At 48.1% G+C, this 27,939-nt stretch overlaps 13 protein-coding genes across 13 annotated transcripts; 7 read left to right on the forward strand and 6 right to left on the reverse strand.

Moving 5' to 3' along the window:
• Positions 1-128: 128 nt before the first annotated feature.
• On the reverse strand, positions 129-2,266 carry BT62DRAFT_392257 (uncharacterized protein). Its single transcript, XM_043180764.1, has 9 exons — positions 1,968-2,266; positions 1,882-1,914; positions 1,747-1,823; positions 1,466-1,695; positions 989-1,406; positions 882-933; positions 676-833; positions 328-610; positions 129-273 (listed from the first exon to the last, which is right to left on the reverse strand). Exons 1-9 carry the CDS (start codon positions 2,185-2,187, stop codon positions 185-187), a joined length of 1,560 nt encoding a protein of 519 aa, XP_043044528.1. The 5' UTR covers positions 2,188-2,266; the 3' UTR covers positions 129-184.
• Positions 2,267-3,609: 1,343 nt separating this feature from the next.
• On the reverse strand, positions 3,610-4,353 carry BT62DRAFT_1000259 (uncharacterized protein; the record flags this gene model as incomplete). Its single annotated transcript, XM_043176633.1, has 5 exons — positions 3,610-3,690; positions 3,753-3,907; positions 3,953-3,976; positions 4,027-4,100; positions 4,157-4,353. 5 exons carry the CDS (start codon positions 4,351-4,353, stop codon positions 3,610-3,612), a joined length of 531 nt encoding a protein of 176 aa, XP_043044529.1.
• A 118-nt stretch (positions 4,354-4,471) lies between these two features.
• BT62DRAFT_1071631 (phosphate transporter) lies at positions 4,472-6,822 on the reverse strand (the record flags this gene model as incomplete). The annotated part of the gene is made up of 11 exons (XM_043178786.1): positions 4,472-4,660; positions 4,721-4,839; positions 4,892-5,150; positions 5,208-5,457; positions 5,510-5,892; positions 5,954-6,077; positions 6,132-6,238; positions 6,302-6,418; positions 6,473-6,531; positions 6,595-6,648; positions 6,710-6,822. The coding sequence occupies 11 exons, from the start codon at positions 6,820-6,822 to the stop codon at positions 4,611-4,613; spliced, it is 1,635 nt and encodes a 544-aa protein (XP_043044530.1). The 3' UTR covers positions 4,472-4,610.
• A 491-nt stretch (positions 6,823-7,313) lies between these two features.
• On the forward strand, positions 7,314-8,255 carry BT62DRAFT_926682 (uncharacterized protein). Its single transcript, XM_043185095.1, has 4 exons — positions 7,314-7,391; positions 7,444-7,481; positions 7,553-7,621; positions 7,682-8,255. The coding sequence occupies exons 1-4, from the start codon at positions 7,318-7,320 to the stop codon at positions 7,765-7,767; spliced, it is 267 nt and encodes an 88-aa protein (XP_043044531.1). The 5' UTR covers positions 7,314-7,317; the 3' UTR covers positions 7,768-8,255.
• A 105-nt stretch (positions 8,256-8,360) lies between these two features.
• BT62DRAFT_392751 (uncharacterized protein) lies at positions 8,361-9,032 on the forward strand. Its single transcript, XM_043180765.1, has 3 exons — positions 8,361-8,601; positions 8,655-8,888; positions 8,941-9,032. Exons 1-2 carry the CDS (start codon positions 8,519-8,521, stop codon positions 8,866-8,868), a joined length of 297 nt encoding a protein of 98 aa, XP_043044532.1. The 5' UTR covers positions 8,361-8,518; the 3' UTR covers positions 8,869-8,888; positions 8,941-9,032.
• Positions 8,989-10,835, forward strand: BT62DRAFT_926684 (zf-C3HC-domain-containing protein). Its single transcript, XM_043185096.1, has 6 exons — positions 8,989-9,077; positions 9,130-9,461; positions 9,510-9,593; positions 9,643-9,755; positions 9,806-10,534; positions 10,583-10,835. The coding sequence occupies exons 1-6, from the start codon at positions 9,049-9,051 to the stop codon at positions 10,622-10,624; spliced, it is 1,329 nt and encodes a 442-aa protein (XP_043044533.1). The 5' UTR covers positions 8,989-9,048; the 3' UTR covers positions 10,625-10,835.
• A 2,375-nt stretch (positions 10,836-13,210) lies between these two features.
• Positions 13,211-14,770, reverse strand: BT62DRAFT_926685 (protein DFG10). The gene is made up of 4 exons (XM_043185097.1): positions 14,509-14,770; positions 14,008-14,461; positions 13,568-13,957; positions 13,211-13,514 (listed from the first exon to the last, which is right to left on the reverse strand). Exons 1-3 carry the CDS (start codon positions 14,641-14,643, stop codon positions 13,569-13,571), a joined length of 978 nt encoding a protein of 325 aa, XP_043044534.1. The 5' UTR covers positions 14,644-14,770; the 3' UTR covers positions 13,211-13,514; position 13,568.
• On the forward strand, positions 14,528-16,226 carry BT62DRAFT_392823 (ADP-ribosylglycohydrolase). The gene has a single exon (XM_043180766.1). The coding sequence runs from the start codon at positions 14,816-14,818 to the stop codon at positions 15,980-15,982; it is 1,167 nt and encodes a 388-aa protein (XP_043044535.1). The 5' UTR covers positions 14,528-14,815; the 3' UTR covers positions 15,983-16,226.
• On the reverse strand, positions 16,091-16,836 carry BT62DRAFT_926686 (uncharacterized protein). The gene is made up of 4 exons (XM_043185098.1): positions 16,584-16,836; positions 16,425-16,539; positions 16,252-16,366; positions 16,091-16,192 (listed from the first exon to the last, which is right to left on the reverse strand). The coding sequence occupies exons 1-2, from the start codon at positions 16,785-16,787 to the stop codon at positions 16,438-16,440; spliced, it is 306 nt and encodes a 101-aa protein (XP_043044536.1). The 5' UTR covers positions 16,788-16,836; the 3' UTR covers positions 16,091-16,192; positions 16,252-16,366; positions 16,425-16,437.
• An 80-nt stretch (positions 16,837-16,916) lies between these two features.
• On the forward strand, positions 16,917-22,809 carry BT62DRAFT_990709 (uncharacterized protein). Its single transcript, XM_043190245.1, has 7 exons — positions 16,917-17,053; positions 17,107-17,245; positions 17,300-17,701; positions 17,750-21,393; positions 21,446-21,674; positions 21,727-21,952; positions 22,008-22,809. The coding sequence occupies exons 1-7, from the start codon at positions 16,958-16,960 to the stop codon at positions 22,702-22,704; spliced, it is 5,433 nt and encodes a 1,810-aa protein (XP_043044537.1). The 5' UTR covers positions 16,917-16,957; the 3' UTR covers positions 22,705-22,809.
• Positions 22,731-24,522, reverse strand: BT62DRAFT_941688 (Mak16 protein). Its single transcript, XM_043187803.1, has 7 exons — positions 24,432-24,522; positions 24,273-24,382; positions 24,120-24,223; positions 23,963-24,075; positions 23,538-23,910; positions 23,324-23,486; positions 22,731-23,275 (listed from the first exon to the last, which is right to left on the reverse strand). Exons 1-7 carry the CDS (start codon positions 24,491-24,493, stop codon positions 23,205-23,207), a joined length of 996 nt encoding a protein of 331 aa, XP_043044538.1. The 5' UTR covers positions 24,494-24,522; the 3' UTR covers positions 22,731-23,204.
• A 91-nt stretch (positions 24,523-24,613) lies between these two features.
• Positions 24,614-25,829, forward strand: BT62DRAFT_1071639 (uncharacterized protein; the record flags this gene model as incomplete). The annotated part of the gene is made up of 3 exons (XM_043178787.1): positions 24,614-24,754; positions 24,889-24,979; positions 25,033-25,829. 3 exons carry the CDS (start codon positions 24,614-24,616, stop codon positions 25,827-25,829), a joined length of 1,029 nt encoding a protein of 342 aa, XP_043044539.1.
• A 1,121-nt stretch (positions 25,830-26,950) lies between these two features.
• On the forward strand, positions 26,951-27,689 carry BT62DRAFT_916143 (uncharacterized protein; the record flags this gene model as incomplete). The annotated part of the gene is made up of 4 exons (XM_043183978.1): positions 26,951-27,268; positions 27,314-27,432; positions 27,476-27,498; positions 27,568-27,689. The coding sequence occupies 4 exons, from the start codon at positions 26,951-26,953 to the stop codon at positions 27,687-27,689; spliced, it is 582 nt and encodes a 193-aa protein (XP_043044540.1).
• Between the last annotated feature and the right edge of the window lie 250 nt (positions 27,690-27,939).

The raw sequence follows: 27,939 nt of genomic DNA on the forward strand, positions 1-27,939 counted from the left end.
ATCCTGATTGGAACCCCGGCCTCAAAAAACAGTTACAATCAACTTCACGAAGTCCGCGATGTAAGTAGGTAATATATTCATAAATGAGTGATGATCCGAAATACTCTAATATGCATTTAAACGAAGTAATAGAGGAGATTGGTACATGTATAAATATCCTTCACGAATCATCGGTGCTCAAAGCTCAACAGGTACCAGTCTCCTTCCAGACACCAGCTTGACCCCCCGGGGTATCACCTTGCGTCCACCAAGAAGCAGTCCAAAGCATTCCGCCTGTAGAACTGGGTCAACATCTACCGAATAATCTCCAACAAGGGAAAATCCCACCATAAGATACTTGGTTGCCGCCGACATAGACAGCTGTCTTATCCCATGCTGAAATGCCAGAGCAGCTTCCGCTTCCGCCCGTAGGTGTCGGAGTAGCGCTGGTAGTAGTAGTGGTGGTGGTGGTGGTGCTCGTAGGAGTGGATCCGCTCTGTCCCATGTTGTTCCTGATATTATCCCACTTGCTGTTCGGATAGTTGATATGGTTCTGTGTCGTGTCGAGGCTGCCGAGCACGCCAGCTGCGGTGCCAACGAGGGACTCCGAGCCCACTTTGTCCGTCGACAGCTGAGAAATGAATGTCAGCTTGAAGCTCCCGAGTAGTAGCATACTAAGGAGATTATAGCACCAACCTCCCAGAACATAGATCCTGCCATGCCGTTGTCGTTGATATACTTCGTTTTCAAGGAAACAATATCCGGGGTATCGTATGAGACTAATTCCTTCTTAGAAGAGTCGTACGAGTAGCTTGTAACATCGGTGAAATTTTCGTAGACCTGAGCGCCAGACACTGTAATAAAGGGTTAGCCAAAACTAAGGACACTGAGCCGTAACATACGAGGAAGGGTGTCATATGAGTAAATACCGGCCGAGATAGTCCCCGGGCCAACCTAAATAGAGAGAACTCGATGAAATGGGGAAAATAAAGAGCCACAGGCCACGTACGCCGTTGTAAGGCTGGCCAATTCCAGCTGTGTTCTCGAATGACCGTCCGTACAATGGCATTCCCATTGTAATCTTACTGATATCCGCACCCGCAGAAACAAAATGCTTGACTGCAGCATCGGTGTTCACCCCTGTACGAGTACCGCCATAAAGATTGGCTTGGTTATCCGCGTAGGTCAACCAGGAGCCGGCATAATCATACGCCATCAGGTTCCAGTGTGTTACGGCTTTGTCCATCTGAGGAACGACAAGGTTGGCGTAATTGTCTGGACCCGCAGAGACCGCTACTGATAGTTGATATGGAGTAGTGTCATTCTTGGACGTAGCAAGACCATCGAAGGCAGAGCGCAGCTCGGTCAAGAGGTCGGCAAAGCCTTGGCCTTCGGCAGAGCTGGAGGGGTATTCAAAGTCGATGTCACTAGCACATAATGTTAGCATAGTCACCTCATCGATAGAGGTATAAAAAAAAATGCTGACATGCCATCGAAACCGTAGTCCTCGATAAGCGTTACGGCGTTGGAAACAAAGGTCGAACGACTTGGTGATGAGGTGACAAAGGAGAAATGGCCAGCCTGTGAGTAGGTCCAACCACCGATAGAGAGAAGGACTTTGATATTCCGGTTGGCGAGCTTGATGAGGTACATCTGCTTCAAACATCCATAAAGGTTGTTTCCACTGTCATTCCAACTATCTCCGTCATAGTGTTTCTAGTAAACCTGAGTAAATAGCACACAATGAGCAGGTTGGTATCAATTTACCTGTTCATCGGCCCACGAGTCGGTGAGTTTAACGGCTCCTGTAGATGGATCGACATCCGCAAATGCATAGAGAATGTCTAGTTTGCATAAACGCCTGTCCGTAAGTCATTCAGAGCAGAATGTAATGGAGCATACGAGTCAATGTATTCGTAACAATATTTTGCGGTTCTGCAGAATCACGTCAGATAATTCCACGTCAAAAGCAATGCTAGAGTACTAACGGAAATTGGCTGCGTAGATACCCCAGTTGGTGAAGTACGCCATGGATGCCTTGCCAGTATCGCGTTTCTGGATACCAGTGTTCACCTTGGGGTTTTCTTCTATTGCGTAGGTAGTCGGGGGCTCCTCGTAGCTGGGGGGGCGATGCATGACCTGGGACGCATTAACGACGGCCACCGTAAGGCAAGTAAGAAAGAAAAGAGAGCGCTTGAGTGTAGCCATGATATAAGGAATGTGAAGAGGGGTATTGAGCTCGAGGAGAGCAGTGGTTCTCCATACCTCTCAAGGTGTCTCTTATATACGAATAACAGATAGCAGTTCCTCGGGATTAAGTCGTAAGGTAGAGAGAGGCCCAGTCTAATTCAACTCAAACCGTCTTCCTCATGCTAGGAGCGGGGACACACATTTGGAGTAGATGAGTCTGTGATACATGCCGAGCCTCGAGAGGGCTCCGAGGATTTTGATCAGAGAGAGACGCATAGGAGCAGTTTCACCACCCAGGAGATGGCAATACGAGAGTTGACGATAGACACCACTCAAGACACGCGACAGAGAAGACAGAAGTCGACCAGGATGGAAATAAGCACTCCGATTATTACCCAGAAGCTCAGGGGAGCCTTCTGTTGATAGGCCGGTCACTGATAAAGGCCGGGAAGAGAACGGGCACTCACAGAATCGCATCCGTCGATCCGCATGGAAGACAGAAAGAGGCATCAATTAACAACCGCTCTGATGATTCGAAGGATGGTAGCACGCGGTTGTTGAGGGAAGGAGGACCGATTGGTCCAGGTCATGAAGAAGCCATGGCGGAATATCGTGAAACAATGAGGACCAGAATCGGAAGCGATATATAGTCATTGCGTCCAATCTAGTGACAAACAAATGAGGCTTCCATGCGGACATTGGTATTCAGACATTCAAACAACACTGTGAAAGTGTCAAATCCAAAGCGATTGATTAAATGCCACGTAGCGGAATTGCTTACAGTGCAGAGACGATCATACTGCGATACAGGCAACAGACAAGAACACTGTCCATTCGTCCAAGTCGGGCCTATAAGTTAATGGTACTTGATGACTCAAGTTCTCTTTGCTTATACCTCTGCGAACCTTGTGGACCTCGTACGGTGTGATATCTTGTGATAACGATTGAATGCAGCCAAGCTGCATCAGCTGCTGGAGTCGTTATCATTTGATCGGGAACCCCCCCGGAAGACACGAGATACAGTCTACTTTTTCGCAGTGCAGGATCTGCGCCGAGAGGTTGCTATCTTAAGTACTTGAGATCAATTTCGGACATGTACTCATCTCGATATCTAAGTATGGCTCCAGACGGGACGCATATTCCTTCTGTCTCTAGATTGGAGTTGTTGTTAGTCGTGGAGTCAAGTAGGAAATGTCGCACCATCAGTTTTCCGAAACAGCGTTCAAGGGAGTCTGACATCGTAGTGAATCCGAACTGGCTTGATGCAGGACAGGAATTCTATTATCACATAGTCCTTATCAACTGTCAATTATCCTGAGAATGCTGTTCCACTTTGTAAGTAACCATCAAGTTCTACAACGACGGAAAAGTAACACACACAAGGGATTGTCCATCATGAATAGATTTTTTTCTTCGTCAATACACTACACGGTAACACATTTATCGAAGGAGTTTTAAACCCTTCCACCAGACATACGTCGAGACGACAGCCAAGTTCAGTACAGCTGTGCCAAGTTCAAGCTGAACGATCGCGTAAATCCAAAGTGTAGTGAGTGGTGGAACCTATCCAAGAGGTAACTTACTCGATGACAAGTAGCGACAGGAACGAAAATTCCCACCTGCCTAATGTTGACATATAAGGAACCACGACTGAGCAGATATACCGTCCTACACCCAATACCTATGGATGCCAAGAAGAATCCAATCTGCAGCCTACGATGTTGCTTGTATCTCATCGCTGCAACTCGTTAGTCCTTCCACTGAGAGAGATCACACAACGCACTATAGAAGATGAGTAGAGCCAGTACTATCGATATCAGTGCATATAACGTGTGGTAAAGCGTAGAACAAACATACTAGGAACATTCGATACCATTTGTTCCACAAGTACATTCAACCCCGGATGTTTCCCATACTGGTACCGGATGAGTCTCACCCATCAGCTCGTCAGAGCAAGCAGTATCGACATCAAAGCGCAGATACACACATCTCCATCATGAGTAGCAAGAATGAGAATGGGACAATCATAGCAATAGCATTGAATATTTCTTCGGCGGCGACGCCTGGCCCATCTGGAGTTTGAAGATCCTCAGATTCTTGCATAAAGTGCCAGTTCTCTTCCTTGGGAAGTGTTGACTCTCGCGCCACAGAGGGAGGAGACTCGGAGTCCTTTGCGTCGACCATGTGGTAAAATGAGAAAGAAAATAGATGGCTGTGTAGTCGGTAATTTCCCATTTGGGCACGAAGGCGCGCCTTTTTTGAGATCCAATTTCATTTGTGCTTTTTGTGTAAATATCTTATACGCGGTTAAATTACTAGAGTATGAGCCAAGTTATTGAACATGAGACGGCATGTGAAGTGTAATGTAGCAGTAAAAAACGATGATAATGCTGACTCCATCATAATCATATAAACGTTATGAATACCCTCGTAAAAATAAATCATGTTTGCTTGACCAAGCCAGCGTCATCAACTTCAATTCGACCGGTACCTAAAGGGAGAGAACTTGAACTGAACAGCCTACACATAAGGGATAAGCAAGAAGACATACCCCGGACGAAACCTTCCTGGTCCTCATTTGACAGCTCTTCGAGTGTCCTGTTCTTAGTCTCAGGAAGGAGGAGTGTTGAGAAGATACCCGTCAGCATGAACAGGGCGAAAATTTCAAGACTGAAATTAATTGTCAGACACCTTAGTCGCTTCCAGAGAGAGTCCAACTCACATGTGCTTGACAAAATTGTTTGTGCCGCCGATGTCCTTCAAACGGGCGAATCCAACTTGTGCAATGATGGCACCCAGCTTTCCACTTGCGGCAGAGATACCGTGCGCTGTTGAACGATAACGAGTTGGGAATATCTCTCCAGGAATGACGAAAGTTGTTGTATTAGGTCCAAAGTTCTGGAAGAAATTGGCGAGACAGTAGAGAAAGACGAAGGCATCAGAAGCTGATTTAGTCTTTGTGAGAGCATCGTAACCGAAGCCTGTAGCATTTTTTTTTGTAAGGTGAGAGATAAGGAGCAAGAGGGATCCCGACATACCCATGATAACGAAGAGAATAGTGAGCATGATGAAGCCCATCAATTGAATAGGCTTACGCCCCCATGAGTCGATGAACAGGAAACAGACCCAGTACCCGGGGATGAGACCGGCTGCGGACAGAATCAAGTTTCCGACGGCAATGTTCTTCAGGTTGTCGTAAACCTTCTGCGACCCGCTGGTCAAAGGAGTGCCGAATCCAATGGCTTCGAGGATGATACTTGAGTTGAGACCAAGGCCGTAGAAAGCAATCTGAAAATTATAAGAATTTTGACTGTGAGGGTGAAAAGGGGGAGAGACTGACATCAAGAGCGAACCACGAATAAGCAGTGCCAAGAAGAACCTTTCCGTTCTCCCACTTGCCGAAGTGTGCCGTAAAGTCAGCCCAGGTAGCTCTGGGTGCTTCCGCACGTTGAACAACGGCGTCTGGATTCTGATGAAACGTGCCCGTGGTCAGAACATTTGAGATATCGGCGGAAGCTTGTTGGATGTTGCGTTCGATATCCATGGTGAAACGTGGGGTTTCTGGAATGGTCAAACGGAAGTAGAGGGCGATGACACCAGGGACGCAGCCAATTCCGATGAGGAGACGCCACATGTAGTCTACATGGTTATAGTTGGGAGGGGTATCATGGAGAATAGAGTTCTTGTAAGCAGCGGTAATGATCAAAGCCACGAGGGCGGCGGCTAAAAATTGAAGGTCAGTGACTGCCTAGAAAACTTTGTTGAAGTTTGGGGGGGAACATACAAAAGTTACCCCATCCTTGCGAAGCGAAGACTGCGTTCATCATACGTCCACGAATTCTTGTGGAGGCGAACTCTGAGGAGATGATAGCACTGAGAGGGTAATCACCACCGATACCTATGCCCATCTGTATTTTTTACGGATAAGAATTGATATAAAGGGAACATGAAAAAAGACGCACGAGGAATCGCCAGACAATAAGAACACCGAGGATGTTTACTGCATGACCGCTTCCTGACACTGTTTGACCAAAGGTGGCAATGATCATAAGAATTAGTTCGACGCCATCTAGAAGGACGTGATGGGTGATGAATAGAGTGGGCGCCAGAAGAGATAAGAAAATTAACTGACACATGCGCTTCCTTCCTAAATGGTCGGCAAGCCATCCGAATAAGAGTTGACCGAAGAGGGTACCAATGGGAGTAGCAACCTTGATGCCAAGGTCCTGGTTGGTGTTGAGTTTTTGACCTGTACTGAAAGTTAGGGAGGGGAAAGGAGGAATGTCAAAGGGGTCATACATACCATGACCGTAGACGTATCCAATCATAGTGGCGCCGATGTTGATAGCAAAGATGTCATAGCTGAAAGCGAGAAAGTATTAGATTCATAGGGTAGCAGTAAAGAGGGGTGGGATATTAACGTACGCATCTGTGAAAAAGCCTACACCTGCAACAGCACAGACCTTGACATGGAACCAGCTAAGAAAAGATTAGATATACCGGGGTAGGGGGGGGGGGGAAATAGAGAAGGGACACATACGAGAACTTTGCATTGTCGACGTCTGCGAGGGCAGCACGACGGCGCTCGTCGAGGACATAGCCGGACTTTGTAACGGGGGGGAGAGAGCCATCAGAACCCTTTTCTGAAGCCATTTGGGAGAGATGGGAAACTTGGGGCGCTAGATTACGACCTTTTATTGATCCTGGATATATGTCTAACCCGCTTATGGAATCCGGCGAGACTCACCACCGACAGACCACTGCACGTTCGTATGTTTCAGCCAATCAACGATCGTGCATACAGACCGCCCACACCGATCAAACTGATCCACCTGCTAAGGTTCACTCAGATCAAATCAAGGGACCTTCTCGGGCGGCGGCTGTTCCTGGACTTGTCTTGGCGCAAGCGTGCCACAGAGATGCGCCCACCACTCGCAAATCACGAAAAACTAGTAAAAACGACACCCAGGAGGGGGAGCGGGTTCCATTCATTTTCTCGTCTTCCAAATAAGCGGGAGTATTTTCAACATTTCTTCGCACGTGCATCCCGCGACGGTTGCAGTGCAATGGTGCGGGACAGACCAATATGGCTAGCACCACGTGGTCTCATCGTGGGAAGCGGAGCATACCCGGGGTATGGTTCAGGTTATGTCAAATCGTCTACGTGCCCTCGCGCTGTACAAGGAACTGCAGAGGCTAGGAAAAGATTATCCAGATCCCTCGTGGGTTGCTGGTTCATTCGTATTGGATGCGCGCGTGTTGAACACCATCTAGATACGATTTCAAAGGCAGAGTTCGGAAGATGTTCGAGAGTACGCTATGATTCAGCTATCCGTCACACCCTTTGCCTTGGCATTCGGCTGCTGAAGATGGTCCTCAACAGAAAACCGAAACCTGACTGACGATGCAGAGATCGAGAAGGCCATTAAATTTGGTGAATACATTAAGGAAGGCGGGTCATTCATCAATCAGTCCTACACCACCTCAACTCAGAGTAACATCTGCTCAATAGAAACCCTCGCTTTATACTCCCTCAGAAAGTATAGGCATCTCAAGCGAATGTATCCAGACCCGATACCCGGTCCTAGCAATGAATGAGCCCCCCCCCACCCCTATGGCCTGATACTATTTGCTGCAAAAGATGTGGACTTGGATATTATATCCTATTATTGTGTCTCGGTACTTTAGAAGACAGGTCAAGTTTATAATAGGTACTTGCTGCTTCCAATGCACAACTCAGCCGCGTTACCGAACACTTCAATTCCCTGGCTATACGGGGTCTCGATTCAAACAACCTTTCTTCGAAGGCTGCTATGCCGCAGTTCTACACATCCACGCTGCTCATGATAAACGTTCGTTATCATGATGTCAGCAGCAACTCCCATGGCCCTGGCACTATCAGCTACATTTACTACGTTGCATCGTCTCCTGATTCCCGATACTACACTGCTAAATTTACTTACCAGCTGCGCGCTAACACTTGGTGTCTGATGATATCTACTTTGGACTAGGGACTTTGTCACATCAACAAATCTAACTGACAGTGATTGCGTCTACAGCCCTCGCACTCTCTTTGAATCAAACACCTTGGGTGATGTATCGATATGATATTATATATATCGAATCTCGTTGTAACTGCCGTAAGATATGGTTGTCAGTTACAGGTCACAGTTTGATCCCATAAACAGCACCTTTAGAACTACGTGATCCACTTGACCCCGTTTGGACAGTGAACATTTCAATCTGTACAGGATAAAGTCACAAATGCATTCCACGAGGGATTCGTATCCCAACTGCGCCAAATAATCTCGTCCAACATCATTCCCGATGTTAAATTAATGTCCCAACGATGTCTGTAGACAATGTCAAGGCAAGTCGCAGCGGTATGGCGGTAATTGCCATTTTGGGACTGTTATCACGTGCTGAACCGCGGTTTGCTCTGGAATTTCATTCAAGCGTGCGTGTATTGACGTTCTTCCTATTAGTAGTATCTGCTCGCACTTTTCTTGCTTTTCTATTTCGTCTGTCGCTGCTGCAATTAAACGGAAAGACTCTGTTTTCTTGCATAGTCCAAACGAGGTCCGGCTGCGCATGCTGACTTGCGTCGTCATCGTAGTGCCCCTCGCACTCAACTTGACTCGTTGCAGCACCAGTCCATTTCTATCGCCATGTCTTCCAATGACCCCCAAACCTCGATAGAGAACCTTCGGGCCACCAAGGTAACCTGTTTATCTTGCTGCCAGTTTTTTTTTTTCTGATCGTCTATCGCAGCGGAAACTAGACGAAGCTTTCCAACACCTTGACGATACTGTTCAGCCTGCACTCAAGAAATCCAACACGAGTCGCTCCATATACTCTACTCTCGCCAAATACGGGATAATGTCCAAAGGGAGCGCGAATCAAGTGCCGTACACTTTATTCCCTCATTCAAGTCCTGACTCTACGCTAAGATTAACGCAGGCAGGCAACATACAAAAATGCCCCCAAGCTCTCAGCTATCCTCACCCGTGCTGCCACAAGGATGAAAAAGTCTCTTCCTTCCAAATTTTCTGAACCTCGCCCCCCGTTGACTATCTCCTCCAAAGAGGACTATCGCCCTTCATCGATATCCTCTTTTCTAACGCGATTGTCCACTTTCAAACTCGCCACATATTCAAACAAACCGCCTGCCATAGATCCAGTGGCAGCGTCCAAGTGTGGTTGGGTGAATGACGGAAAAGACCGGCTGGTGTGTGGAGTTTGCAGCTCTTCATGGGTATTGGCTAGCAAAGAGGGCATGTCGCGAGACGCAGGTGTGTGATACTCTCTTTCATGGTGGCTCGAGATCCTGACTATCGCAGCCAACGCCCTCATTGAGAAGCAAAAGACTCAGCTCGTTGATGCGCATAAACCAGGGTGCCCGTGGCGGATGAAGCAGTGTGACGGTCGGTCGAAACATTCACCTTTACCAATCTATACTGACAGCAGGCTCAGCATCTATTTATCGTATACCTCTTCAGTCGCCGTCCGTCCTATTACGCGATATCAAGGCAAATGCTACCTCCTTTGATTCTCTTCTCGATGATGTTGAAATCAAGCACCCATTAGTCAGTCCAATTTCCTTCCTGCTTCGCATTTTTCATCAATAACGTAACAGACATCCAACCAACTTACATCACTACAATCTACAATCAAACTATATACCCTATCATTGTCTGCAACTGTATCACCAACTCAAACAGAACCTCCCTCGTCTTCTACGCCGTCTGCTATATCGGAGGAACCATCGGAGAAGACAATATTAGTGTCTCTCTTTGGCTGGAGTTTAGCTCCTGCAGCTGAGCGACCGGCATTGACACGAGGCAGCACTTGGGCCCCTCAAATGCCGCCACGTTCGCGGGAGTCCTCCGTCGTCCCTAGACAATCGCCTAACTGGCTAAGCGTCGGGCTTTCGACCACTCTGGCCCCTTTAAAACGCGATTCCGACACGCTTCTGCAATGCAGCCTCTGTCAGCGACGTATAGGACTTTGGACGTTTGGATTGCGGCCAGAGTCTTCAACTTCTAGTCGGGCCCCGACACAACGATCCTTTGATCTGTTGAAGGAGCATAGGTCTTATTGTCCATATGTCGTGCGATCGACGGTGATACCTACGCTTAGTCCTCAGACACATCTAATGCGTCAGACAAACTTGGTAGGAGGATCGGAGGGTGCTCTGGAGGGGTGGCGTGCTGTTGTGACGGTTGTGTTGAGGTATGGGATGGCGCAGCGATCGCATTTGACGAGTGGGAGAAGGCCTTCGGAGACTCACGAGGCAGGAGAAGGCGAAAGAGAAGTTGTTGATGGCGGTATCGAAGCCATGGTGGAGGGCGTCAAGGCTCGGGGAGTGAGTAACTCGGCATCCTTGTCAGGTAATGAACTAATCTTGTTTTAGGGAAAGGATTTACTCAAATACGTTCGAGGTCTTCTGGGTTGACATTTGTGGAATTTTACATGCTATTTGTTTTCATCGGTATTGTTGATTAATCCGTCTCGACGCCAGCACCGACAAAATCGGGCAAAGGTAAGAAGTCGCTTATCTTGAATATAAGTATACAAGTTGTTCTTCAGATGCTTCGATACCAATTATCATGTCTGTCTCTACCTAAATGCTTTTGCCACATGCTGTAATTGTGGGATGTTTGCCGGTGCTCTGACCCTAGTGACTGACACGCAGAATCTTGCTGGTGCCCTATCTCGTTTCCCTTGTTCGACTTGGATGCTGCACTTTCTTAATAGTGGAGCGATATGCAGTCTTATACTCTGTTTTCATCTGGCTCCCGCGGGCTTAGCTTAATTTGATTGAGTCTTGGGGAACTTGGCTCGGAAAAGCCCTGCTGTCAAGTCTGCCAGTTATACCGATTTGTCTCTTGACGTGAGAAGGTGCCGTGTTGTACTCTGTGGTTCTAAACACCTATCTATCATTGGGTCCTTCGACAGCGTGCCGTTGGATTTCTCTGTGATGCCTGAAAGTATCAACTTCTGTAGCGCCTGCCTTTTTCTTTACCGCTTATCAGGTACAGCTAATTCACTAGTCAGCACAGACGTGGGACTACCGACAATACAGAGAAAAGAATGGCTATGCCATTCGATGCTGTTATTGCGACCTACGTAACTCTCAGGTTCGAAGATTGCTGGATCCGTGCGCAGTTTGCTTCAATCCTCCATGACCATGTCTGAAAACGTGTCTCTTCTCCGCGATATTGAGTCTGAAGCAACTGTCATCCAGGAGTAAGTTCTCCCGATACAAGACGGCCAACACGGGCGAGCGAGGTAGCGAAATTACTGAATGATTATCTTGTATCGCCCTCATTGTTGAACATTTAGATGGCAGCCCATCCTTGACTTAAAGGCTGCCTCTGCGCCAAAGGTTTCTATTCAAGATGCTGACCTGTTGCTAAAAATGAGGTCGAACTGATTCAAAATTCCCACTTTTGGATGGATAACATCTTCCCTTAGGCTCGGTTATGCCTGCCCGCTGGAAGCTTCAGATCTTTACAAGCTGCCAGACAACCCAGTTGCTGCGTATATCGGCGACCAAATCACAGAATCGTTCGAAAAGAGACGCTCAGCTGCGGCAGAATACAACTGTCGTCTGCCGCACGGTAACATCAAGCCTGGCGTAAAAGAGTTGTCGTGGACCCTTTGAGGAAACCGCGCCGAGCTGGAGAAAAATATAGAGAGTAAAGAACGGTCAGTGCAAGCCCAGTCTCGTCTTTGCTATAAATGAAAGTGTAAAATGGTGGTCCTGGTCTGCTGGTATCTTGAAGGTACTTGGCGACACCAGATCCCCTTCTCGTCAAGGTAGACTGCTGCTTCATCGCGCAAATTTTTTTATCTCTCATTTACGCAGGCCATCATCAATTTCGCCACGGATTCTTATACCGGTCATCGGAAGGGCGACTATGTTTTCCGTTCCACCAATCGGTAAAGGCATTGGCTTGACCTTTGGTTTACTGGGATTGCAAATCGTTGCGTCACTATGCACGCACCACTACTTTTACTAGTCTGCGTCCACAGGCGTTCTCATACGTCGCGGTCTAATCAACGCGATCGAAGCTCCCGAACGGTTTGATAATGAACTACATTTCAACGGATGTGCATGAATCAATGTTTGCGCAGGTTTTTTCCATATGCTATGGGTTTGATATGAAACACAAACCGTTCGTTTATTTATTATTGTCATAGGCTTGGACCGCCCTGATTCAACTGATTATGTGTCTTGTCCTTCTTCTGCTGAATCTGAACACCAGTGCTTTGGCCAGTTTCGCGTTTTTCGTGCTTGCAGCTCCGGCTCAGACGATGGCTATGAAGAAAATGTTTAAGTTCCGGGCGAGTGGCATGAAATGGACCGATACACGTGCCAAACTCCCCCAGGAATTGCTTGGAGGGATGAAGGTTGGCAAGTTCTTTGCATGAGAAATCCCTTTTGTGAAGAGAATGAGGGAGTTTCTCAATGACTCGTGTTTAGAGCCTGATTTCGTGACTGAAATCGGTGAAAAGATACAATGATTCATAGCGTCGATTGAATAATTTCTGACAAAACCCAGGGCATCTCCTTGTCAGGGGGTCAGAAACAGCGTTTGAATATCTGTCGTGCCATCTACTGCGATGCGGATATCCAGATCTTTGATGTGATTCGACTTATAAATTGTTGGCTCTTTCAAAGTGTCAGGAATTCGATACCCACTTGCAATTATTCCAAAATTCCAGCGGAATCTTCAGGGGAATATGTGATCGGTTGTCAACCACACTAGATGACATTAAACTTGCCTCTAATTGCTTCTAAGAACGAATGTTAGAGGACCTAATGATCATCGTTCTCCGTTGGATTCAGGTTCGTGTTTAGCTATATGTTCCTGCTAACTTGACGCGCCTAGCACTTATCATGACCTGCTGAAATTTGGAGGTCGACCACATGAAAGAGCACTTTTTACTATATATATTCAAGGTTGGCACAGTGCTAGTATCGCAGCGTCCTACTTGTTTTAAAATCTGACTGCGACATTACTATGACTTTGAATACTGCTTAAACTTCCGGTGAGTAACAACAGGCACAGAGACGTATCGGTCCTCGTCGACTCCTCGAGGCTCTTCGGTATGAATGTATATGCTGATTCAATGAGTATAGGTCACTGTTTGGCACCGTGATTAAGATTTTTGGAGGAAGAAGAAATTTATTCCGGTCGATTGTGTCGCTGAGAAGGAAACCACAAATCAGTGCTACGGTACCGAACACTCCCCAGGCCAAACTGATTCAGCTCAGCCCCCGTAAGGGTGCGGCCTCTAAGAACAGGGGCAAACAACAAATCAGGCGAAAAGTTACCCTGTGCATAGTTCGTCAATCGCACACCATACTGATAGTGGTGAAAGTAAGTACCTCAAAATACAAACGGTATCATCTTCCATAGAGCGGTGACTTTGTCCTCGCCAAACTTTTCAACATACCATTGCCGAGTCGTCTCAGCAGTCGCACCAAGATTGACTGCGACAAACACGAGAGCGGCCAAGATTGTCTTGTTGAACATTTGCCCAGGTGGAGCAGCGATTCCCGCGAGTGAAAGATAAATCAAGCACTCAGCAGTATAGTGTGGACAAATAATGTATCGGAAGAAGGGATGCGTAGGCAGGGAATACTTCTTCAAAGAAGCAAGGTGTCGATGGCATTTGTTCTGCATCCAGGACGCAAACAAGAACAGCGGCAGAAAAGTGGTTGTACGTAGGCTGGGGGAAGATAGTGCGAGTTCAGGTGGTGTCGAACGAAGGGTTTCTAAAGATGGTGTCAGGATCATAACAGATGGATAGCCTATATGCACTCACGGATACCCTCCACCCACACGGCTAATCCCATGCCTGAGTAAAAAGCCCAGCCCAAAAGCCAATGCACGAACCACATCTTCGCGGTGGAAGGCTTGGCAAGACATATAGATTCATAGAGACGGCGACATCCCTGAGTAGACATCAGAGCCCACGTCAGCAGTATCTGCTCTTTGGTCATCGCCTTCGAGAGGTCAATCTTTGGTGCCAAGGCCGCAACGGCTGAGAACAAGCGTCCATTGCGGAGAATCTGCTGGGCCCAAAATGCAGATGAGGAGACAGAAACGACGTAGAAATGAGTAAAATATCGATGAGGGACCTGGAGTGTCGCTAGATAGTCCAAGAATGCAGAAAGCGAGCATTTAGGTGACAGCTCCACGCTCTGTTGCGATACTGTTCGAGATCCGTAGAGCAAAAAACGTCTCCGTAGCGGTGGGACAGCATTGACTGCTAGTACCTGATACTAGTCAGTCAAATAAAAGTGAAGACAAAAGGAAGACATACCACGGACGCACCGAAGAGAAAACCGCCTCGTACGCCTTGTACTAGATCGACTACCATGACAGGTACTGCGAGAGAGCCAGCAGACCTGGACCTGCCGTATAAGTAGTATACATATGGTCGCTCTACGTCAGGCATGTGCTTTTATTCTTCCGCTACCATCACGGCCCGTGGCGACGACGGCAATGGACAACAGAATCACAAGTAGCAACATGGTGGTACAGGTAAGAGCGTTGATTGTGATCTAATAGTTTGGAACTCTTCTTCGGGGCTCTGACGGTGAGAAGCACAGTGCACAGAGACAGAAACCATGAATACACCTCTGTATCTCCAAAATGCTACCAAGGCAGCACCGGCGACGAAGATACGAACATCAATTCTTGCGACAGCACTCGTCGATGCTCTGGGAGGCCCAGCTGAATTTCAGACTCGTTTTTCTTTCGATGTCATCGACTCCATGATCCCCAATGCCAATTTCTCTCTTCCTCCGGGCGTCTGGACGGATGATACATCCATGACCCTCTGTCTGGCACAGTCACTCGCCACTTACCGTCCTAACATCTCAACACAACCTGGAGGATTTGATGAATGTCACCAACTAGCAGCATTCACGGACTGGTGGAAGCGAGGGGTGCTCTCCGCCACTGGCATATGCTTCGACATCGGCAACACCATTCGCCGGGCTCTCACTATCTATTCCAACAATCCGACAAAGGAACCGCTGAGGCGCATCCATGATCAGCTTAGCGGAGAGTTCTCCTGTGGGAATGGCAGCCTCATGCGCGTCATTCCCATAGGGTTGGCATACTGGCGCGATGAGACCCAAGCAAGGGGCTACGCGCGAAGAAGTAGTACTTCTACGCATCCCAACGACCTTTGCAAGGAAGCTTGCGAAGTTTGGACGGGTGCTATATGCAAGATCATGGCATCCACGACGACCTCAGAGGATCCCGATATTGCGAAGCTTGACCTGCTGTCATATTTCACCACTTTTCCCTATTCCCATCCAAAGTTACGGGAGCTGCTTGCTCTTCCTTCGTTCGCACCCTCGCCTCCATCGGCAGCGGAAGAACTGGAGATTCACTATCGGCATTATCATCCTCTCATGAAGCTCATTTCAGAGTGTGAATCCGAGGCCAAAGACTCCAAACTTCCGTTGTATCTGCCTCAGCCCACGACACTCCCATCCTCTGGTTACGTTGTCGACACCCTGGTCGCGGCTCTTTATTGTTTCTTCTCCACCAATACATTCGAGCAAGGCGCTATTGTTGCCGTGAACATGGGCGACGATGCTGATACTATCGGGGCGGTTTACGGCGGTCTGGCGGGATGCTGGTATGGAACTGAGCCGAGTATGGTTTCCGATACATTTTGGAGCGCAAAGGTAGAGAAATGGTATGAAAGTCTGGTTGCAAAGGATATCATTGCAGATGTTTCCGAGGCACTGGTCACATTCTCAAAGGGGTTAGCGAAGTGATGAAACACGATGTCAATTACGAGGAATGATTCTTTGAATTTGGTATAAGAAGCCTGATAATCTGGACCAACAAAATTCAGAGGTGCAAACGGGACTCTTGGCTCACTCAGAGGTGCCCTTACTGGCAATTTAAATGTATTGGAACCGCAGTAATCACAATCTTTCACTGGTTAGCTATGACGCCGTAGCAAGCCGCTGTGTACAAATATTTTTCATGCTTAGTATACTAGTCAAATCACAAATCTGCACCTCACCAATCGAATATTGAAGATATCATGAGCTTGTCACCGTAACACACTGGAGCAGATTGGAACGACTAGAACCTTTGTGGTGATGTGGCCTGGAGAACTGCAAAGAGCAGTGCTAGTACATAGCACAATGAACCTTCACACAATCCTTTGTGAGTGAACTAAGCGACGATGTAACAAAAATGTCATAATACCCGTTTTATTTACTCATTTTTGGTTCTGAGTCGCTGACGGGGCAGGCTCTGTCAGAGGATTCTCTTCTCGAGCTTGGTCCAGTAGACGATCCAATCCCTTTTCTTTCAACGCTCTCTGAAGAAAGTTAGTAAAGGAAGCAAACGGGCTGAAATGCATACCTGCGTGCATTCTTTGTACTCAGCCCATACTTTCCCACACTTTGTTTCGAATTCCTCCGCCTTTTTACGCGAATACACCTCCCGTTGTTGTTGGGAAGCCGACGCAGCCACGGCAGGCTCGAGGTATCCTTCAAACCAAGAATTGAAACATGAATCGTACTCACGTTTCAATGGAGTGCATTGAGGGGCCAAGCTGTCTGCCATGTCAGAGAAACTTAGACTCGGACGCCCAAGTTGAACGCGTCGCGGTTCCATCGGCCGGAAATTCCCGAGACATGCTGGTGAATTTCCATATCTGGTCGTCGCCTCGCGGTTCCGGTCCCTGACTCGCCTTTCTTCCTTGCCCTCGTCGAGGAATCTCTTCCTTGTCCACCATGGACGGAGACAACTTGACCCCCATTTCGCGCCCTACGATTGTCTCCGTGAAAGTAGACTCAACAGTCAAGGAATGCAACTCCGATGGATTTAGCGTGAGTTCTTCTCATACCTTAAGTACAATGGACCTGACATTGTCTGCTTCCAGTTTCCGACATTTCGTCAGCTCAGAAAGCTGGATCGTGTCGTTCTGTGTGCAGAAAACCTCAATGTTGGATCACCGTTTGCGTACCGTCTTCTTGCAATCGCCAACACGAAGGGCTGGTTTGCAGCCGCCACAAATACTGGTGCGTGTCGACGCGACAATTGAACATGAAACTCTTTTCACGCCACGTATGCAGGTCTCATCCTATCGCCACTGAATGAACTCCAAAAAACTCTTGAATCCGATGATGCTCAGCCGCTCTTCAAGGCCCAAAAGACCATAGGCCTTCCAGCGCAACCTATAATTCTCGCCTTTGCCTGTAATGAAACTCGATTTCTTGTTGGCCTGGCTCAGGGAGAGGTCCTTCTCTATGATGTTGACAAACTTTGCTCTCCCGGATCTGATGACGCTCCATTACACGCACTTCGCACCTCCAACAGCCCTGCGCGTCAAATCGTTCCTAATCCTAGCAGTGATCCTGCCTTAGCTGATTATATAGCCATCGTGCGTTTTGACGGAATAGTGGAAGTTGTCAACATGCAGTTTCAGTCTCAAGGCGGGTGGACAGCAAGAGAACATGATGCTCTGCCGGTAGCAGGTATGGTGAAAGTTGTTGTAGTCTCCTTTCATCCTAATGATATTTCAGCGTCCTGGTCTCCAAAGGGCAAACAACTTGCAATTGGCTTGCGACTTGGAGATATCTTAACCTACACCCTGAACGAAAAGGCGACGCCTCAAAAGTATATTCCACATACCGCCCAGAAATCTACTTTGGTTTCACTAAATTGGCTCCCGGGCGGATTTACATTTCGCACAAGCTATGCTCCATCTAATCCAGAAGCGGACGTTTCTACGCAACATGTTGTACATTTGGATACACGCCAGTCTACAGTGACGATAACGGACCTCACACATCCCTTTCGTCTGTCTGAGCGACTTAACCAAGTTGCTCACGTCGTCGTGCTTCCTAAATGGGATGATGAAAACGTCAATGTTGAGAGCACAAAGGGCCTTTTGGTAGTCGGGGACATGTCCTCAACTGATTTCGAAATTTTCGGGCACAACGGTAATACCTGGTATTGTTATTACCAGGATAATCCCCTCTCCATTCCTCTTAACAAAGAACAGGCGGATACTGTCTTGCTGTCCCTTGACGTCGACCTGGTGAACGAAACGGGAAATCCTATCATGTATGCCTATCTCAACGATGGGACAATACAGGGTTGGTATATGGAACAATCGAAGCTTTATGCTGGGATGGTTGCTGGAACCGCTGCTGTCCCACAGTCATCCGGTCAACTAGTATCCTCTCAGCAGAGTTCGGTATTTAGCACCCAAACACAACAACAGCCGGCTTTTGGACAATCTTCTTTTGGGCAGTCCACTTCGTCGCCATCTTCAGCATTCGGCCAAGCATCCTCAGCCTTTGTACAGCCGTCATCTTCCTCGTCAGTCTTCGGTCAGTCGTCATTTGGACAATCTTCAGCTTTCGGGCAAGCTTCATCAGCATTTGGCTCCTCTGCCTTCCCTAGTTCTTCCACTTCTGCTTTTGGTCAGTCATGTTATGGAGCGTCAAGCTTTGGAGCGTTTGGCTCTGGCACAGGTTTTGGGACATCAACTGGCACTGTGGCCAACCCGCCCAGCCAAGAAGTCTCCATGGCGGATACTGCGCCGTCGTTCGGCGGTCTGTCGCTGGGGGGCAACGATGATTCGAGGTCTAAATCTGCATCTGGCGGAGGGATGTTCGGCTCTCCAGCACCGCTGCCTCTACCACCGGATCACCCCGTTAATAGACCATCTTCTACCACTAGCTCAGACTCTTCTGGTTCAACGATAAAACCAGCCACAGGGTTCGGTGCTTTTGGAGGCGGCGGCGCACTTGGTGAAAATTCTCCCTTTGCCAAGGCAAGCTTGACCCCATCCACGTCCCCTTTCACGACTGCATTTGGTAGCAAACCCGCCGAATCTCCCAAGTCGACTTTCGGACAAATAGCCTTTGCGAAACCTGCAGGAAGTGACGCGCCGAAATCTGCGTTTGGGCAGCCTGCATTCGGACAGCCTACGTTCGGACAGTCCGGCTTTCAGAGGCCTATGGCGCCTCCAACGTCTGTCGCACCAACAAAAATAAGTGGCGGCTTCGGTGCTTTTGCGTCCGAACCTTCCTCATTTGGTGCTGTGTCGGGGACGTCGATGACAAGTACGTCCTCGACGAAGGCTGCAGGAAGCTTTGGCGGGTTTGCCTCGGGAGGACCCTCTGCCTTTGGTAATACATCGTCGTTAAGAAGCACAGCCACAGAACCGCCAAAGAGCGTAGAGGATGCCAATGAGACGCCTAAAGCTCCTGCGGTTGTTGGCTCCGGTAGTAATGCGTCCTCCACCCCGTCGCCTTTCGGAACACCGAGCAAGCCCTCACCGTTCGGAGGAAGTCCATTTGCGTCAGGCAGCTCACCCTTTGGCCCTCAGCAGTCTCCAGCGTCCATAGCGTCTCCACCGAACAGTCCACCGTCTGCATCATCTTCTACACTGTCACCTTTTGCCTCCGCCTCTCAGCCAGCACCAATCACCGGGGCATTCACGAACCTGAAGTCATCCGCATTCCAGCCAGCTGCGGGGTTCGGCGCGTTTGGGGCTTCCAGTCAGGACACTTCCTCTCCATTTTTTAAAGCAGCCGCAAATCAGGCACCGACTGTATCGGCCTTTTCAAATCTTCAAACTACTCCCACCGAGCCGCCCACCACCAGCTCTACTCCGAGCTTTGGTTCCCCTTCAGCTTTAGGTACTCAGAAGCCTGCGTTCGCGCCGCTGTTAGGCACCAGTTCGCCCACCTTCGGCTCGCCTTCTGCACTTGGGGTGGCAAAGTCAGCCTTCCCGCCTTTATCTTCGTCTCCTTCAGCATCTCCTACTCCTGCTAAGCCTATCGCCGGTGGGTTTGGTGTCTACGCAAAGTCGGCGTCACCGTTTGGCAAGATTCCGACGCCCCAGTCATCATTTTCTGATACGTTGAAGGATAAACATCCTGAGTCTAACGAACCGGACAAGACTTCACCGACGCCTTCTACACAAGTCAAGGAGGAAGTTTCCTCAACAGCCGAGTCAGAGACGAAGAAGGAATCTGATGTTTCCCAAACGCCTACACCTGCAGCATCTGTCCCTGCCTCTTCTTCTCCACCTTCCACTGCAGAGAATTCACTTAAAGTTAAAGATAAAGAACCGGCCAAGGAAATAGACAAAGAACAAGCTGAGTCTTTTTCAACGTCGTCAGAATCCAAAGCGCTGTCAAAGGACGTTTCATCATCCTCAATGGCCAGCTCCTATGTCGATGTCTCGCAGGAAGACACAGTTGAGAATGGAGATATTTCCGATGATGCTTACCGAGACGGAGCAGAAGATGATGATGACGACACAGAGTCGTTCCTCTCGGAAAGTATCAGTTCTACTGCAGGAGAAGACGATGATGAAGATTATGTACCCTCAGATGAGGAGGCTGAAGAGGAGCGTTCGCCTACGCCATCCCGAGTACCTCTTCCACTGTCACGCTCTCAGTCAAGCACTCCTCAGCCCGAATCAGAAGTACCGCCGACAGCATCGCTGTCGATGGAGACTAGCCTCGCGGCTATTAAAGAGGAGAGTACTACTTCGCCAGGCTCTCCTGAAAAGCGGCCGTCCACCGTGCCCCCGCCCACACCTGCAGCAGCATTGAGCTTAAGAAGGCCAAATACACGTCCTGCACGCAGTTCTCCACTCGCAAACGCTGTTGTAGGAGGCGATGAAGAGGAAGAAGAGAAGAAGGAAACTCCTAAAGCCGTTGTACCAAAGCCTCGTCCTGCTTCGCCCAAAGTACCCTTTGGTACACTACCATTGAAGCCATCTATAGAGGAAACCGCAACCCTTAGCAAGGACATGCGACCAAAGACCCCGCCGTTACTGTCCACAATCGGAGGTACTAGCGGGGGCCTGTTCGGTAACAAGTCAGCGCCTGTAGCAAAATCGTCATCTTTGGGTTCGACACCGGCTGAACCGTCTCCATTCGTACCGCCTTTCCCTCCTCCCTCTGGTGTGATGACAAAACCGTCTATGCAACTGCCACCACTTCCAGGTGGAAGTCTCTTCAGTAAACTACCTGCGCCTGGACCTACATCTACCCCACCGGCAACACCCTTCTCGTCTCCTCCTGCGAATATGTTTACTAAGTCACTTGCACAACCCGCGCAACCTACTCCCCCCTTCCAGGAAGGAATGCAGCAAGAGTGTGCACATTTATGCAGAACCATGGAGGAGGAACTGGGAAATGTCTGTCATTCTCCCATTATCTGCAACAATTTAATTGACTTTTTCTTATCAGCTCCAACAGCTCGCAAAAAAAGCTTCCTGTGAAAGTAAGGTGCTGAATCAGAAGACCGGTGGATCCCGTTTGAAAGCAGACCTGGGAAATCCAACCCGTTGGTATCCCGCGGATGCACTGAAGTACCGCGAGACACTTCTTAGCTATACAGATGACTTGGAGCTTCTGAAGGAAGGTCGAGAGGAAGCCAAAAAAGTTTTGAGAGAACTAGGCAGCGGGGTTGTCAAGGGTCAGTGTATTATTGTCTGTGAGTCGTTCCGATATATTTACCACCACTGTAGCAAACACGAGAAAAGAAGAGATTGAGCGATTTAATCGTGCAAAAGAAGATGACAGTTTTGCGAGAATGCTGAGGAGCCGCACTTTGGGTCCAGAGCATCTAGAGACTCGGGCACGTCTGAGAGGGGAGTTGATGAGAAGAAAAACGGAGGTATCGAAGTTGGAAGATGTACTGAAAGAATACAAGAAGAAAGTAGCCTCTATGAAGAGCTGTAAGGGCGTCTTTAGGTGAGTTCATTTCTGGCTGATCTTCGCATTCGAACCGAGCATTTCTTGTTCATAGGGCTCCGTCACTTGACACAGTCAATAGGACGTATCGAAACATCGATATCGCAATTCAACAAGAAAGAGATGCTATTGATGGTCTGGCACAGAGATTATCAAAAATTGACCTAAACACTATGCGGTCGCCTTCTCCACAGAGAGATGCGCGCCTCCCTAAACCCCCTTCGCGTCCCCATGCCATAGTACCGCATGCGGCGGTGACGACTGCCGCTGCCCTGAATGCCGAACGATCTGCCCAGAAGCTGAAGCATGTACTACTTGGCTTGCGTAAAGAACCGTTATTAAATCAGCCCAAAGCTAATGTTCCGACTCCTCCGGTCGCATTTTTATCAGCGTCCCAAGCTAGCGGGTCGGCAAAGGATGTTGTGGTTTTCAACACTCCTATTAAGATTGAAGGACCATTATTTGGGAAGAGTGGTAGTATCGATAGCAACTCATTTGGGACGGGTTTTGAATTCCCTGATGACGATAACAGCTTCCATCTAAGCACGCCCGTGCCTACTGGCCGACGTGGAGCAGGAGGAGGAAAGAAACATGGAGGCGGATTTTTCAAAAAGAGTCCCAGCGCAGCTGCGACACCGCCAAAAGTACCGAGCTTTGACTGGGGACCGTTACCTGCTTTTGACTATGGTAAGTCTGCTGGTAGTGGTGGATCACCTTTGGTTATGGGAATCAGTGGAGGGCCTCAGAAGTAGCTACTTAATAACAACATATTGACAGTCTATTGTTGTCGCTTTGAATTTTGTATATACCTCTGTATCACCACCGACTATTGAACAACAAAGCGGCTTGCTTCGTCCTTAAACATAAGTTGAACATAAGTAAACATTGATGCTAGCGCAATTCAGTTAATTGTAGCTGAATAGTCGCCCACACCTTCCCAGACTCTGTGTGTGTGAGAGAGAGAGAGAAAGAGTGATTAGTAATATATAAAAGAACACAAAATGTGAATAGCTTGCAAACGATATCGAGACAAAACAACCTAGACGTACTTTCCGAGATCGTTTTGATTATTTTTCAGCCGTAGTGGAGACTAGTAATCAGTGACGCCCATGTGGACAAAAGGTGGAAGTATAAAATGCAAATGCTGGTAGCATTATATAGTTCGCTATGTCTAATGAAAATGACTGGCAGGATCGCGAAAATGTCGGTATAAATCGATGACGAGATGAAAGAAGATGCAGTAGCTTAAGTGTCACCAATTTGCCGTAGAGAATGGAACACTTTCGACCTCCTGCTCATATTCGACTTCCACACGTGGACCCTCTATAAAGGCAGTTAGTATGTACCCGTTAAAGGCTACGTGGCACTTACTTCTGGTCTTTTTCTCTGGTCGCTTACGCGTAGGTTTCGACGAGGATGGAGGCGGCACTTTCCGTTTCCCGAGAGACGTCTTGGGCTCGACATTTTCTCTTGACTCGCTAGCGGAATCGTCGTCGTCATCGTCGTTTTGTTCTTCGGAATCGGAATCGTCATCCTACATTGCAATTAATGGGACCCGAGTACCGCAACGTAAATGAATACTCACAGCAGCTTCCTCTAGATCACTCAGACCATCATCATCTTCATCCCCGCTGATATCACTGACAAACTCTCGGTCACCCCAATCATCATCCATTTCTTCCTCAAGGTCTTCCTCGTCTTCTTCATCCGTTTCATCTGCTAGCATCTCCAGCGCATTTTCGGCGTCTTTCGAGCTCTCTCCATTCTTTTCTCGGTCAAGGATGGCCTGCCATACCGTCTCGTTGACGTTAAGTGGTGCATCACCGTATGCTTTTGATTTCAGACGTTCAATAAGTTCTTTTTCAATTGACCGTTCCAGATGAGCCGCAGAAAGCGCCTTCCTTTCTCGAACAGCTTCTCGACGATCCAATTTTTTCTTTACACCGATGAGCTTAGGCCTGGAAAACCTGTGAGTCGAGAAATACATGTTTATTGGTTGGAATAACATACTGTTGGCGTAGCTGCAGTCGGCGCATTTTGATGAGATACTGCGTGATTTTTGTTACACGCTGCTTGCATTTGTGAATGACGAAATTTGGCCAATACATCAGCTCACTGTCGATCTAAGAAGAATTAGAGAATGCGAAGAGGTCCAGAAAGTCCACACCTGCTCAAGAGCCTTGGTGTAGTTATTCGACAACTTGACTTTCTCCCACATACGTGCCGGCGAGTGTGCACGCTCGATGGTCTTCATGTACAGATATAGAACACCTGGACGCGAATCGTAAGACCGAAAGTAAAGAACCGTCAGATAGCGCACCTTCTTTCTCCCGAATCGTTGCATACTGAGAGTTCGCCAAAGGACAAGATTGCCGGTTGCAGAACCCAGTTACATTGTATTCGTTTCGACAAAAATTTTGTGTCGCAGTTCTGGCGAAAAATGAGCATTTTGAAAAGCCTGGAGACTGGAACAACGTGCTTGACTTTGTAGGAACAAAATTGATTGTTGATGACAGACCATATCACGTCGTCGCTTTGCATGGTGGAAGGGCAGTACGAGATACAGAAAGAATCAAAAACATTTCAGCGTTGCTTTGGCTTGTTTATTTCTAAGGTGGTCGGATACGGGCCGGTCGCATGTACTTCAAATATACTAACATCATGGCAGTCAAGGAGGATGTCAAAAAGTTCAACGGCCTCCCTCGGCGACCACGCATGCCTTCCGGAAACTTTCTGAACGAATGGCACTTTGATTTACGATTTGTTCATTGCCTGCAGCCCCCTTTACATATCCTGTTCTTGGTGCAGCCTGGCAGCACCTTTGCCCACTTTGAGTTCCTTCCAAAAGATAGGACAAAGGGAATGATCTTCTTTCCAGAGACTGCCAAATAGGCTGCACCAGAAACCGCAAAGGCCTTGATTCATGCCTTTCTTAGCGGATTTCCCGCCTCACCCGCACACGCCATGTCTCCAATGGCTCCATGGAAACTTACCACAGACGACCCGAATTCCTGAAATTGGGAATTCGTAAGGAACTCGTCTCAGCTCAGTGGGGGCCACATGCCCTGCCCGCGAGAAAGTAATTATGCATTCATTTTTGGTAACCTTTGAGGGCATAAATCACTCCTTCTGCGGCCCAGGTTCGCCTTCTTCCACAGTCCTTCCTCCGTTTCCTATCGGATACAAAGCACTTGATCCTCTCCCCTTGATTCCCGACAGTGTTCTACGTCTTGTAAATCAGGACACCACTGCGCTCGAGCAAGGAAAGATAATAGCTTATGCTCAATTACGCATAGGGTGTCGTCCTTGTGATGCCTCGAAATATCTCGGAAGTTCTGCTGCAGATGAAGAGATGAAGACTACCATAGCTTCAGTTGACGACTTACTCAAATCACAACCTATGAATGTCGTGAAGACTAAAGCAAACGGAGGGGACGCAGAAGGTGCACTAGATTATGGACTTAGGTTGGTTCTACTCGTGGTTATCTCATGTGATAGAATGTGCTCGACGATTCGATCTGGACTCACGCATGGATGCGGGTGCTCGCCCAACCGCTCCCTCACCAGGCAATACTTAATGATGGCTGCATACAGTTCCAAGGGATCCGACATCACAAAGGCAACCGCCCATGATGTCCTTGTAGAGTGGTACAGTGTACCTAGCCCGATGCCTCAACGGTATCTATGCGCCGCTACTTGGCATGCCAACGAGATCGTGAAACTGTTTCTCAAGCGGCCTTCACCGATGGCCTTCAAGTTCGCCTTCTATGTTATAGAACCTCAGCTGAACACTATTCCAGACCTCGCTTATCCATGCCAGGAATTACTGGGTGTGATGAAAAGACGGACAGCTGAAGTTGAGAAGAGCCAAAGTTAAAGTGGACCACAAGCGCCTGGAGTCTCCCAATCGGTACAGATGTGACCATTGGCTGCGGTATACAATCTGACTGTGGTCGTATGCTACGATAATGCATGTCCTGTTTCTCTTTTACAATCAATTCCTTTCCTACAACCAGCATCTAGGTTCCAGAAAATGTGACAAAGACAAAAAGCCACATTATTGTAGTAGAAAGTAAATCGTCTGTTTACATCGTGATTTATCCAACTGACATCCTGAGTTAGGTGTGTGAGTACCACCGTTTGTCCTAGTCTTGCCCTGCATTCATCTCCTATCGCTCTTCATCGTTACAGAGAAGGAGGTACTGCGCACTAGATTCTTGGTTATATGAAACGTCCCCTGATCTATATTCCTTTTCCCCCTAGGACTGCAGAAATCACAAGCCCATCTGTAAATCTGGGGCACCCTGCTCGGTAGGAAGTTGGAAAAGAGATCGAGGATCACGGTGCGGCTGCTCAAGCTCAGAGGTCGACTCCCCTCCTTCGTCCCAATACATTTGGGATTGTTAGAAGAATGGAGGCCAACATCGGGCCTACGGGAGAACTGGAGATGACAAGAAGCTGATTATGAACCAATTCTTTTTTGAAAAAGCACTGCAGATTGAAGTGAACGATTTATGGAGTTCATGGAGTACCAGGGAAATGTCTAGCAGTTAAATAAAGCCAACTTTAAGGAATATAGCCTGACAACAACAAAACAACGATAGCAAATCAAAAGGGTAAGTGTAACAGTTCCATACTACTTCAAATATGCTAGTGTGATCTCCTAGAATTTAGGCTGTGATACCCATTTCTGAGAAAGGCGTCCCCAACCTGTATATGAATACGTCACTACCTCTATGATTCCGGATGAAGGAACCGAACTTACAAGCTAGTGGGTGGGTCCTTCAAGGAGTTCCCCTCCGCAATTGATACCAGATATACAATCTACGGTGTTGTTATCATCCACATAAGAGAAGGACAGGTCACGACGGTTTGACCCAGTCTCGTGAATAGACTACGGCGCCGTGGAATTGGGAACCCCGCCAGTTTCCTTTCAGTTGTTGATGGATACTGGATCCGCGAACTTGTGGGTTGGTGCCGAGCGCTGTCGATGCAACGATGGTGGCACTTGTGTACGTGGTTGCTTTTCGTAGTGCGCCTGTCTCTGGTAAGCAGCAGGGCAATCATTCATTTCTTGGTCCGCACTCGAGCAAGTCATTTGTTGGCACAAACGAGAGCTGGATTCTTTGGTACGGTACAGGATATGTTTCCGGCATTCTAGCGCGCGACGACGTGTCAATCATGGCTTTGAAACTTGAAGTACACGAGTTTGGCGTTGCACAAAACGAAAGTGCGGATTTCTCCGCGTACGAGCGTGTGCTTCATCTTTTTACCCTTTCGCCTTCGTTTCATGTTTCAGAGACAGCGGCACAGACAGTAAGTGACGGTCATCCCGAAGACCTTCACTGATGATACCTCAAGCGGCCTCCCGTCAAAAAAACACCAAATGTAGTCGAAGCGCTCAATAAAACCGGTCAGATAAAAGATGCAGTGGTGTCATTCAACATGCTGCCGACGGAAAGGATGATGGAACCGGATCGGTAAGCTGTTCGTATGATGAGGATTCACGCAATCGTTTTGTAGACGCTTATTCTTGCGAACCCAAGGTAAGGTGGACATAACCATACGCAGCAATTCTGACTTGCCTGATAATCCTTCTCTGCATTAGGACATAGCTTCGATACATCAACGAATTCCCGGGTCGCGATTGGACCAAGGCTCGTGGATCATTCCATACGAGACTAGTGCCACAGTCTCTTTCGTTATTGGTGGCAGGGAGTTTGCCGTGCATTATTGAACGACTGACATCCTATATCATTAGCCCTATTCATTAAAGTCAGTTGGTCGGCGCACAGGGATGGTCGGAACTCGCTTACTGAATCGACAGATTTTCTGCATAATGTCCTCTATCTTGGTATGGAATGCGAACAAGAATGCGGTCTCTTAGAAGTGATTGAAGCAGAGGCTACCCTTGCATGAGCGCAAGATGTTGGTCGCCCCGGTTCACATGTTGTTGGTGTATCTGAATGGAAATAAAGTGCACGTTA

Source organism: Guyanagaster necrorhizus, assembly GCF_019112545.1.
Source record: "Guyanagaster necrorhizus MCA 3950 unplaced genomic scaffold BT62scaffold_3, whole genome shotgun sequence".
Lineage (NCBI taxonomy): Eukaryota > Fungi > Basidiomycota > Agaricomycetes > Agaricales > Physalacriaceae > Guyanagaster > Guyanagaster necrorhizus.

Bases quoted from the DNA above. Each gene is read 5' to 3' on its own strand.
- BT62DRAFT_392257 (XM_043180764.1), bottom strand. From the start codon at position 2,187: ATGGCTACACTCAAGCGCTCTCTTTTCTTTCTTACTTGCCTTACGGTG. The intron at 611-675 runs GTTGGTGCTATA...TTCATTTCTCAG, and splicing joins CAGGATCTATGTTCTGGGAG to CTGTCGACGGACAAAGTGGG. The intron at 274-327 runs GTGGGATTTTCC...CCAGTTCTACAG, and splicing joins CGGCAACCAAGTATCTTATG to GCGGAATGCTTTGGACTGCT.
- BT62DRAFT_926682 (XM_043185095.1), top strand. From the start codon at position 7,318: ATGTCAAATCGTCTACGTGCCCTCGCGCTGTACAAGGAACTGCAGAGG. The intron at 7,392-7,443 runs GTGGGTTGCTGG...AACACCATCTAG, and splicing joins AAAGATTATCCAGATCCCTC to ATACGATTTCAAAGGCAGAG. The intron at 7,622-7,681 runs GCGGGTCATTCA...TCTGCTCAATAG, and splicing joins TGGTGAATACATTAAGGAAG to AAACCCTCGCTTTATACTCC.
- BT62DRAFT_392751 (XM_043180765.1), top strand. From the start codon at position 8,519: ATGTCTGTAGACAATGTCAAGGCAAGTCGCAGCGGTATGGCGGTAATT. The intron at 8,602-8,654 runs GTTTGCTCTGGA...TCTTCCTATTAG, and splicing joins TTATCACGTGCTGAACCGCG to TAGTATCTGCTCGCACTTTT.
- BT62DRAFT_926684 (XM_043185096.1), top strand. From the start codon at position 9,049: ATGTCCAAAGGGAGCGCGAATCAAGTGCC. The intron at 9,078-9,129 runs GTACACTTTATT...AGATTAACGCAG, and splicing joins GGGAGCGCGAATCAAGTGCC to GCAGGCAACATACAAAAATG. The intron at 10,535-10,582 runs GTGAGTAACTCG...ATCTTGTTTTAG, and splicing joins AGGGCGTCAAGGCTCGGGGA to GGAAAGGATTTACTCAAATA.
- BT62DRAFT_926685 (XM_043185097.1), bottom strand. From the start codon at position 14,643: ATGCCTGACGTAGAGCGACCATATGTATACTACTTATACGGCAGGTCC. The intron at 14,462-14,508 runs GTATGTCTTCCT...GACTAGTATCAG, and splicing joins TTCTCTTCGGTGCGTCCGTG to GTACTAGCAGTCAATGCTGT. The intron at 13,958-14,007 runs GTGAGTGCATAT...CACCATCTTTAG, and splicing joins CGTGTGGGTGGAGGGTATCC to AAACCCTTCGTTCGACACCA.
- BT62DRAFT_392823 (XM_043180766.1), top strand. From the start codon at position 14,816: ATGAATACACCTCTGTATCTCCAAAATGCTACCAAGGCAGCACCGGCG.
- BT62DRAFT_926686 (XM_043185098.1), bottom strand. From the start codon at position 16,787: ATGGCAGACAGCTTGGCCCCTCAATGCACTCCATTGAAACGTGAGTAC. The intron at 16,540-16,583 runs GTATGCATTTCA...AACTTTCTTCAG, and splicing joins AGTACAAAGAATGCACGCAG to AGAGCGTTGAAAGAAAAGGG.
- BT62DRAFT_990709 (XM_043190245.1), top strand. From the start codon at position 16,958: ATGGACGGAGACAACTTGACCCCCATTTCGCGCCCTACGATTGTCTCC. The intron at 17,702-17,749 runs GTATGGTGAAAG...ATGATATTTCAG, and splicing joins TGATGCTCTGCCGGTAGCAG to CGTCCTGGTCTCCAAAGGGC. The intron at 21,675-21,726 runs GTCAGTGTATTA...CCACCACTGTAG, and splicing joins AGGCAGCGGGGTTGTCAAGG to CAAACACGAGAAAAGAAGAG.
- BT62DRAFT_941688 (XM_043187803.1), bottom strand. From the start codon at position 24,493: ATGCAAAGCGACGACGTGATATGGTCTGTCATCAACAATCAATTTTGT. The intron at 24,383-24,431 runs GCACGTTGTTCC...ATTTTTCGCCAG, and splicing joins TTTTGTTCCTACAAAGTCAA to AACTGCGACACAAAATTTTT. The intron at 23,911-23,962 runs GTATGTTATTCC...CAGGTTTTCCAG, and splicing joins CGACTGCAGCTACGCCAACA to GCCTAAGCTCATCGGTGTAA.